The 10,958-nt window shown below is 46.4% G+C and overlaps 1 protein-coding gene across 1 annotated transcript in view; it reads right to left on the bottom strand.

Moving 5' to 3' along the window:
• LOC101655657 (collagen alpha-6(VI) chain) overlaps nt 1–10,958 on the bottom strand; it is a 134,799-nt gene that overhangs the window by 7,056 nt on the left and 116,785 nt on the right. The window contains exons 34-35 of the mRNA XM_004704181.2: nt 6,957–7,628; nt 4,482–4,575 (exon numbers count right to left, since the gene is read on the bottom strand). Of these exons, the coding sequence (XP_004704238.1) occupies nt 4,482–4,575; nt 6,957–7,628 (766 nt within the window). The remainder of the gene's footprint in view (nt 1–4,481; nt 4,576–6,956; nt 7,629–10,958) is intronic.

The following is a 10,958-nucleotide window of genomic DNA, read 5'->3' as shown; positions in this document are numbered from 1 at the left end:
GTATATGTACATGTCTTTATCTAGAGCTCTATAAATACCCTTTGCCTCCCAGCTCTTTCCTCTATTTCCCTTGATTCTCCTCCTGTCCCACTATGATGTTGATATCTTTAATGTGCTTATTAGCCGCTTGTCTTTCTTTGGAGAAGTGACTAATGAAGTCTTTAAATATGTTTTTAATTGGGTTGATTTGATGCTGTTGAATTGTAGAAGTTCTTTCTAGGTTATGGATAATAGCCCCTTATTAGAAATAGGATTTCTGAATATTTTCTCCCATTCCCTGTCTTTTCACTTTCTTGATAATAGCTTTTGATAAGCGAAAGTTTTCGATTTTGATGAAGTTCAGCATAGTTACTTGTTCTTTCGTTGCACAGTTGTTTCTGTGATATCTGGGAATCTGTTGCCAAATTTGAAGGACCTTAAGATTTGCCTCTGTTTCCTTGTAATACTTTTTTGTGGTTTTAACTCTTATACCTTGGTCACTGAAGTATTTTGAATTAATTTTCACATATGCGATAAGGTAGAGGTTCAGATTCATTCTTCGCCTATGAGGATCCGATTGTTTCAGCATCATGTATTGAAGAAGCTATTCTTTCTCCGTTAAGGGCACAGGGCTCGTTGTTGAAAAGAAACGGACTTTGTCAAGTCCATTCCAGTGGCCTACACATCTAGTCTGATCCTAGTCCACAGTGTTTTGCTTCAAGTAGCCCTATAGGACATTTTAAAGTCAGAGTGTAGGAGTATATCCGCTTTTCATTGCTTATTCAAATCTGCACTGGCTATTCAGGGCCCCTGGTAGTTTTACCTAAGTATGAGGATCAACTTTTCCATTTCTGCAAGGAAAGCTGTTGGAATTTTGATAGGGATTGTGTTGAACCTATTAACAATATTACAATTTCCAATTCACAAACACAAGTCCTCTTTGCACTTATGTTTTCTTTAATTTGTTTTCAAAACACTTCAGAGTTTTAAGTGAACACATTGCTCTCCTTCCTGCTGATATTTATTCCTGTATGTTTTAGATGCTGTGGTAATTGCTTTTTCAGATGGATCATTGCTTGGGTATAGAAACACAACTAGTTTGGGGGGTGTTAATCTTATCTCCTTCAGCCGTGTTAAGTATGTTATTAAATATAGTAGCTCTACTGTGGTTTCTTTGGGGTTTTGTATATGTATAGGGTCACGCGTATCCGAGAACAGAGATAGTTCTACTTCTGCCTTTCCTCAGAAGCCCTTTATTTCCTCTCATCTAATTCCTCTGCCTTTGAATAGCAGTGGCACAGAGCTGTGTCTGGCTTATGCGGACTCTTGTGTTTCAGAGGAGAACGCTGCTCCTTAGGGTTTCCTGGCAGTACTGGGGGGCTTTCTATAAATACTCTACCTCTCTGAAGAAGTTCCCTTCTACGCCTAGTTTGCTGACTTTTCGTTATCATTGTTGTTGTTGCATGAAATGCTGTTGGATTTTGTCAGATGCCTTCTCTGTGTCAAATAAGATGATCATGCCCGCCCCCTTCATTGATGGTGGTGTATTACTTTGATTTTTCGTATGTTGAACAATCGTTGCATGCACACTTGGACATGGTTATATAATTCTTTTCTATTGCTGTGAGATACAGTTTAGAAGTATTTTGTTGACTGTTTTTGCCCTTACATTCATAAGAGATCGTGGTCTATAACCGTGTGTGTGTGTGTGTGTGTGTGTGTGTGTGGGCACTAGTTAATTTTGAGCTCTGTTCCATCAGAAATGAAGGTCCCCAAAGCTTGACTCCAGCCTTGTCGCTATGATCCACTCTACTCTGAGAAGGCAGCTCATTCTCAGGCATGTTTTGAGTGCCTTCTGAGGGGCTCATCTTTGGGTACAATATCATAAGGTTTTCAGCAGTTAAACCCTCAGAAATGGACAGCCTATTCAGTCTCTGTTGTCTGTTCTTAGTTTGGAACTTCCATGGAAACCTGTTCACCTTGGGTGACGCTGCCCCTATTTGGAAAATGGGTGACATCGCTTCCAGCACCGCATGTGAGCCACCACAGTATGACAAACGGATGGACAAGTGGTGGTGTCTAACTGTTGCTTTCTTTTTTCACTTAATCCCACCTGTTGGTGGCAGTTAGATTTTAGGTCAACTTGTACTTGGATGAGAGTGTAGGGGTGGGGCTCAACCTATTCATCAAGTCGCAGCCTGATGATGCCTCCTTGGGGGTGTGGCCTAATGATAAGAAAGACCTGGGAACCGCCATCCGCATCTGCCTCCAGGGGTGGCCCCATGTGGACCACTGAGCTGGGAGCTGGGGGGGCCCTGCCATGCTCCCAATGACCTTGGGTCCACACTACTCTGATCACTGCCTGTGATCACTCGGCTTCTTGAATCACCTTTCTGAGTCATTGACCTGTCACCAGGTGAGTCTGAAGGGGGCTGAGGCTAACTTCTGGCTCATGGATTTGAGTTGGACCGGGCTGCAATGCCTTCTTGATCTATTGTGCTCTCTTATCGATGTGAGTGCCACTGGTTTTGTTTCTCTGGAGAACCCAGCCAAACACACTGTTCAACCTTGTGCTTCCTTCGTGTGTGAACTCAGATCTCATGTAAATGGTGGAAGATTAGCATCCCTTTATCTCTGAATTTTGCCTCTCATTCAGTATTTCGATGATATCTTTCTAAAGTCCAATTAGATATAGGTCAGACATTTTTGTCCTGTTCTGTCTCTAAATATCGCATCTTTGTCATCTATGCATTCTGAGTAATTTCCTCAGCTTTATTTTCCTGTTGACTATATTTCTCTTCATGTGTGTCTATTATTCGGGTTAACCTATCCAGTAAGTTTTACCAAGTTAATTTTTAATTTGAAAATTGTTACACTTAAAGAATATTGGAAAAAGCAAAAGAGCCATGAATGTCTGAACACTTTTCACCCACATTCTCAACGATTTACAACTTTCTGTCTTCCTAGATGCATTTACATATACACATATGTAGATATATGTACATGCACATACTTATGCACTGTCCTACTTCATTTTAGGGAAATCCATTGAAAATAGGCTGCCACCATCAGACGTATCATTCTGCATACCTCAGAATGTCCCTCCCCAGAATAAGGACGTTCTCTTATATAACCATAATACTGTTACGACACACAAGAAAGTCAGTGAACTCAATCTTATCCAACTTATTGCTCCCACTCACGTTCCTCAGCTGTCCCCCAATGCCCATTCGATTAGGCCCTTTTTTCTGATTTAGAATCCAGTCAAGCTTCACATAATTACATTTGGATGCAATGTCTCAGCCGTGCTACAACCAAATTCCACATTTCTCTGTTACTTATGACATTCAACCTTATGAAGAGTACAGACCAGTTGTTCTGAAGAACATGCCACATCGGGGAATTGTCCAACTGCTTCCTCATTAGTAGACGTGGGTCAACTATTTCCTGCATGAACTTCACATAGATCTTGTTCTCTCACTGCATCCCGTGAGAAAAGACCAGACCAAACCCACTCAAATGGATTCCGTCAAGTTGATTTTGATGCACGGTGACCTTACAGGACAGAGTAGAACTGTCCCATAGGCGTCTCAAGGCTGTATTCTTTACAGCCGCACAATGGCACATCTTTCTCCAGGAGAGTGGCTGATGGATTTGAACCACTGATTCGTGGATAGCAGCTGAACGCTTGCACCACAGTGGCACCAGGCTTTTCCATCACACCAGAGGGTACATGAAGCCAGAGTTGGGTACTGCCAGGAACATTTTCCTCTTTGTAGTCAATAAGTAAGATGCAAGTAGGTTTTTGAGGCTGTGTAAAGGATCTGTTTCCAAACCACCCTTCGCCCAATGGTTTTTTGAAGGCTTAAACGAGCCCTGCCTGACTCAGTTATTAGGTTGAGATTAAAACGGGTGATTGTCTGATGGTATATGTATTAGCTATCAATATATTCTAGAATGAAGGGCATTTCCTCCCCTTCTCCCCTTTTGGGTATCCCTACAGATTTGTGGTTTTAAAAATGATTCAATGTGTTTTTCAAGTCACTATTACCGTGTTCAAGTGGTTCAAAACTAGGCAAGTGGGGGATTCTTTCAACGCAGTTCCTATGGCCTTTTTGACAAGACACTACTGATCCATTCTCTCTCTCTAGGCCTGCTGCAATCTAGAATTGCATGTTTGGCCAAGAAGTCCTCATTCTTTTTGGTGGGGGAAGGGTGTTGGGAAACCAAGATCTGGTCACCAAGTAGACCCATTGGCATGGAGTGTTTTGTTTCAGCAATTAGATTTTCCATCTTAATAAAGTTCCACGTGGCTGACTTTCAGATCAACCTGTTCACGTTGGTTATCCCTCGCGCCCTCTTATTTTGATATCATGTAGTTAGAGATGCATAGGACAGATAAGAATGCATGTGGAGGAGGGAGAGAAGAAAGAAGAGGAGGTGGAGGAGGAGGAGGGAAGGGAGTCACAGCAATTCATCAAGCAGCATCAAGCAGACAATACCTTTGCAACTCTCGGAGAGGCTGCTTTGTATCTGTGGAGGGGAGCCGGCTGCATTTTATTTTGAAGTTTACTGGTGGATATTTGTTGATTGCACCTAGGAAGAGAGAAATCAGTGATGAGCCTCTTATTTATGCAGCTAACACGCGCAACTCTGCTTGGTCTACAAAGGGCCTCACTGTTCTTGGCATCTGTCAGAGAATGATGCCGACTTTGGTGGCCATAGGAGAGGAAGGCAGATTTCCCAGGGGCCATCTCTAGATCTGAGATTAGCAAATGCATTTCAACTGCGTCTACAGGCAGAGCAGTCATCCACTTACCCAGCGAGATGTCCTTGGCTGCGAACGCGCGTCAAACAAAGGCTTCCGGTCTCTAATGGCCATGAGCGCATCAGAAGTGTCATTTCCCCACTCATTTGCTCCTTTGCAATGTCTAAATGCTGTGGGGGAAGGAGGTCCCCTCTGCGGTCTTTGTATCACGAGCAGCAGTGACACCAGCGTCACCTTGGGTTGAATTCACTGATGCTATCTGACTCGTATCCCATCTCCGACCCTGGAGACAGAGTAGAACTGCGCCCTGTGTTTCTGAGACGATAACTCTGGGAGCAGATGACTTCCTCTTTCTCCTGTGGAGTGCTCGGTAAGTTTGAACTGCTGACCTTGAGATTAGTAACCCACTACACCACCCGGGCTCCTTAAAGGTTCACGCAGCCCCCATCAATTAATGTTTCCGAATAATGTCACAGGCCTTCATCAAATTTAAAAACTAGGAAAACCTGAGGAGTCTGTTACATGTGGTTTTGAAGCATTAAATTGAACAGACTTGTAGCAAGCTTTTTCTGGGCTAGGTAACAGCCCCTCCACCAGAGCTGCCGTAGGAGGTTGGGGGTGTGGTTTTAGGTGGAGTCTGACACTGTGACGCTTCCCTTCTAAAACATTTCTATCTGATTTTTAATTTCCATCTGCCTTGACAAGAACCCTGGTGGCATAGTAGGCAATGTGTGGGGCTACCACCTGCAAAGGCAGCGGTCTGAAAGTACCAGCTGCTGGGCAGGAGAAAGATGCGGCTTCCTCCTCCCCTTGAAGATTTACACCCCCGCAGGGCAGTTCTACCCTGTTCCCGAGGGTGGCTTTGAGTCGGAGCTACTTGATGGTAGTGAGTTTGGGGAGTTTCTCTGCTTTGGCGTCAGGCTGCTTGCCCGCACTTTTGCTCTTTGTTGGCACGTGTTGGTTTGGTGTGGGCTGTGCTGGATAAGCTCGATTTCGGCCGGATATTTGATAAGAGCCACAGCGATTTAGAGGGAGCGTCAGAATAGCGCTCCCAGGAGGGAGTGACCATGCTCAGGGCTCGCTCACCCCTGACACACTCAGAAACCCTGTCGGTGTTAAGTTCTGAGTCACTTCTCATTCATAGTGAGCCCATGCAACAGAGTGGAATCACCCTGAGGAGTTTCCTAACCGTTCATCTTCACCTATTAGGAGCCCTGGGGGCTAGTAAGGGTTGGTTACACAGCAGGCTGAGATCCTCAAGGTCCGAAATTCAAAACCCCCAATCGCTCCTCAGTAGGAAGATGGGGTTTTCTACTCCCTTTTGCAGGTGAAGTCTGGGGAACTCACAGGGGCAATGCCAGCCTGCCCTGTAGGGTGCTGGGAGTTGGCATGGACTTGGGTGGCCCTGAGTTGTTTGAGTGTCACCTGTGCCTGGCAGTTCACCGGGTCTTTCCCCCTCCGAACTGGTGAGGGGGTTACAACCGCAACCTCTCAGTTAGTAGCCCAGTGCTTAACTGTTTGCGCCAGCAGGACCCCTTTCAGAAATCCTACCCAATGCGTTCCAACCCTCAGGGCCAGTGCTAACTTCCTGTTATGTGTCTGCTTGCATTTGAAGTGGATCCTGTCGTTTCCTGGCAAACTCAATCCCAGGAACACAGCGTAGGTTTTGTTTTATGGTACCAGTTACAATCACCCTCATCACTGGCACCGTAAAAAGCCATTAACAAAACCCAGGACTCTGCGAAGCTGCCTCTTTCATCCTGACCAGTCTAATGTCTCTGCGAATACTTGAAACGCTGCCTTCAGCACTTGTGTAAGAACCAAGCCCAGGCCTCTGTTTCATTTTATGTTTCCTGGTGTTGGCGTGTTAATGGATGAAACCTCCCATTGCAGGGCTGCGCGTGCTAATGCCGCCAGGCCAGGGTTTCTGCGTGGTGACCTCGTAGCCCAGACCACAGGGCTGCATGCAGACAGATGTGTGAGCAGCTGCTTGTTATAAGTGTAGATGAGCCAGAAAATGAAATGCTTAGGAACCAGAGCCTCCCCACACCCCATGTGCCCATCACTGCAGTTTTCCATTTGACTTTGCAGTCCCCTTGAAAACAGAGAAGGGGTTTTCAAGACTCCATGGCTGCTCATCACCAAGCCTTCTCTGGGGAACACCAAGGGTACTGCGCATGTTCACAATAGCACAGCTTTTATGACTTACGCCTGATGGAGCTCATAAAGGCCCTCGCAAACTTCACACCATATCTGTGGTCCGGTTTATGGATGCGGCCAAGCTGGACCAAGTGGTGATCCAGAGGGTGACTGGCTAGCTCTTCCAGTTCCTTGTCGTTCCAAGCAGGGCCAAGAGAAAGCACAAACAGGGCGTAGCCCTGGCATTTGGCCCGCAAGGACTCCTTCTTCAAGGTCTCTTTGTCCAAGGGACTGGTTTCCCCAGCCGAGATCACAAATATGACTTTATTTTTTCTCACGTTGGGCGTCCTGAAAAAGACATTGTCCAGAGTCCACTGCAAGGCCTGGCCGATGAACGCCTCTCCTCGGAGCTGGTGCATGGATTCTTCCAGGTGCCTCTTCATGAGGCGCTTACTGCTGTAGGTGGTAAGGTTGAACTCAGTTCTCACGGGACTCTTCCAAGTATACGGGACGAAGTCCGGGGGTGCGTGGCTCAACAGGGCTACTCGGTCCCCCGTGGCGGAGGTCAAGGGCTCGGGGGAGATTTCGAAGTGATCCAGCAGTGCTCCCATGAAAAGTCGGATGCCTTCAAACTCAGCACTCTCTACATTCTGAGAGCCGTCCACAAGGAACGCAGCGTCCATGTAAGACTGCACCGGGGGAGGTCTGGCTTCGTCACAAGAAGGATCCGGGTTGCAGACATCTGCAAACCAAAAGGCACTTGGGGTCAAGGTGAACTAGAAGGGGAGAGGGAGCATGTCAAATATTTTGGCATTTGAAAAACGTCATACCGATTGATGTGAAATGGTTACTGAATGACTTGAATAATAATAATAATAATAATAATAATAATAATAATAATAATAAAGCAGGACGGTTTCCTAGTTCGTCGTCTGCCTCTGTATTTAAACAGCACAGATTAAAAATACCCAGCCTTAAAAAAAAACAACAACCCAGCCTGAGCCTTCCACCCAGGCTAAAACTTTGGCTGTTTTCATCTTGGTTGAAGTTTATAAAGATTTAAATAGACCACGTGGCTCATGCACGTACGACTATCCCTCTCATCACGAGAAAGGGAACGGCGTCACCAGACTGACCATCTGTGGGCTCAACAGTGGCCCTGGTCTCTGTGCTCACAGTGTTCGACGCTGAAAAAGCAAACTGTTTAAAAAGTGGGAGTGGGGAAAGAAAGCCACTTATCTGCTACTTCCATGAAAAGGCGGCTTAGAACTCAATGACCACGTATGCCTTTTAATGACAAAGCTGCCCCTCCTGTTTGCGTCTCGTCATACTTATTCATTGAAAGCCCCATGCACGTCTACAGTCAGGGAATGACTATCAATATCGCTTGCCTGTTCCTCGACTCTGGGGAAAGAGGAGGCCATTCTTATGAATATGCACATCTCAAGTGACAAAAGAGTGGGTAGCCATCAAAAGAGAGTGGCTTGTTTTGAATCTGGCCACAATGGATATTCACAAGAGGTCACTGACTCCAACTATATCATTTTATTGAAGAGACTGAGGCCAAGGGAAGAGAAGCATTTTGCCAAAGGACCCACCGGGTTTTCTGGAAATTTCTACCTATGAAGGCATAGTCTATTGTTAGAGGGAAGGGCATGTGGTAGAGCAGTGGGAGGCCCTTTTGCCTGGCAGCCGGGATGCCTGGGTTTTGGCTTTGTCTCAGAGACAACCATGCAGTATGTGCCTCATCAGGCTGCTTCTGCAATTTGAGTCTTAATGCTGCTTAGATGGTTGGGCAAAGACAGCGTTCCCCAACGTGGTTGATGCCACCCCCTGGGGATGGTGCTGGAATGATCAAGTGGGCGGGGGGGCTGAAAAAGCAGGTCCCTACATTTATCCTGGCTTATGGGCTGTAGGACACAAGTATTTCATTGCTAACGGCGTGCTGGGTCATCTTAATTTATTTTTTCTGAAAAGGGGGCGGGAAGGCCAAATACGTTTGGGACTCTGGACTGGAATTACCCTGGGTCCCTCCTTTCAGGGCTGATCTCCTGTAAGCTTAGCCTTTGAAGAAGACTTGATGGCGGAAGGTGACAATGGCTCTTCAACAACTGAAGGGAAGAAAGAATTGAACTAGCATGCGTGTGCACAGCTGGGACGTAGACATGGGCATGCGCCACCACTCAGAGCTGTTGGCTACAAGATTCATGGCCAGAAATGAATGGCCTAGGGAATGGAGCAAATTTCCTCACTTGAGTCTTGCTCATAGACTCCCTGAGTCACGCTTCCCTGATTGCCAGTCAGCAGCATGTGACTATGACCATGTTTCACGGTCTGAGGAGAGAACGAGTCACCTGTGTGCACCGGCAGTTTCTAAACTCAGAGACAGCAGGCTGCCCATTTGCTCCACTGTCTGAGCTTTCTAATTGCAGGGAATGACAGCCAAAGTATCTTGCATAATGTGCCTAAGAGACTAAACAAGTGTTGGAGCCAAGAACCAGAGCCCAAATTGGTCCCCAGTCACTCGTGCAACTTCTGACTGTGTGACATACTGGCACGCTGCGGTCACAGACAGATGTGTTTGAGGTTCCAACTGAGAACGCACAGGCTCTCCCACCTCCCACCCCCCACCCGGCACCATGAGTCCTTCAACTGCTTTGATGAGTTGGAGGCTGACCTCTACCCTCAGCAGTTGGTGGGGGTGGGATGTGTGTTTCTGGGCGGATGTGTGCAAGATTTAGTGATTAGAGAAAGCAGAGTGAGTTATTAGAAGACCGGAAACCCTACTCTGCCCACAGAGCTGCCTCCGCCTCGTGAGGTCATCTGTATGGCAAGCATTAGCGTCCCCAGAAGATTTAAGTTTTTTTCTTTTAGGCCAAATGGGGAGCAGGAAATGGAGGGCCCCACAAACTCAAAAGCCACAGACACGAAGGATCATCCTTCTTGGGTTTAATGCAGCCGTGTGGCCCTGGGCAAATGACTTCATCTCTGTAAACCCCATTTTCCTTGTCTGTGAAATAGAGCTCAAACTAGATCTACTGTTTTAGGGTCATTATAAGGATGACGTGATGTATTGAAAGTATTTAGAAGAGTGCTTGTACCATAGGAAGCCCAATCATTCGAGTATTAGCTGCCATCGCCATCAATACGATGTAGAGCAAGTAGAACAGTACCTGGCCCAAGGGAGATGTTTGATAACTGTTAGCCATTACAGTGCCCCATAATCTCTTCATAATTATTACCAGTACCAGTGGCCATCAGGAGCCTGGTGGCATAGGGGGTTACAAGTCAGGTTGCTAACCTCAAGGATAGTAGTTTGAAACCAGTAGCAGCTGCATGGGAGAAAGATCAGGCTGTCTAATCCCATAAAGAGTTATGGTTGTAGAAACCCACGGGGGTAGTTCTACCCTGTCCTGTGGGCTTGCTATGAGTCAGACTAGATTCAACTGCAGTGCGTCTACTCAACCGCATGCGACTGTGACTCATGGCCACCACACTGCATCTCAGAGTAGAACTGTGCTCCATAGGGGGTGTCATGGCTGCTTTGGGGAGAGACAGATAGACTTTTTTTCCTGAGGCCCCTGTAGGTGGATTCAAACCTCCGATCTTTCAGTTAGCAGCCAAGCACGCCAACTGTTTGCACCACTGAGGGATTTTTCATACTTATTAGAACATTGACATAGAAAACTGCAATCCCGTTTCCTAGCTGGTCCCACCCACCCACAGCCATTGAGTCCATTCCAAAGCATCGTTTCTGAACTGGACATGTTTGCAGCAGCAGATAGCCCATCTTTCTCCTCCTCCTGAGCAGCTGGTGGGTTGGAACTGCCAACCCTGTGATTAGCAGTCTAGTATTCCCCCGACAGGGCCACGAGGGCTCCTTAACTAGACCTATAGGCCCTGTTTAAACCACAGTCACAGATGAACCAACGCTGCACACATTCCTGGTGCGGAACATTTGGCAGTTTGTGAAAACTTCTTTCTTCTTTCTTTTTTAATCATTTTATTAGGGGCTCATACAACTCTTATCACAATCCATACACACATCAATTGTGTAAAGCGCATTTGTACA

This window comes from Echinops telfairi, unplaced genomic scaffold (genome assembly GCF_000313985.2).
Source record: "Echinops telfairi isolate 266 unplaced genomic scaffold, ASM31398v2 ScPeMD7_7420;HRSCAF=8458, whole genome shotgun sequence".
NCBI lineage: Eukaryota > Metazoa > Chordata > Mammalia > Afrosoricida > Tenrecidae > Echinops > Echinops telfairi.
The sequence above is the reverse complement of the archived record's forward strand: the minus strand, read 5'-3'. Positions and strand labels throughout refer to the sequence as shown.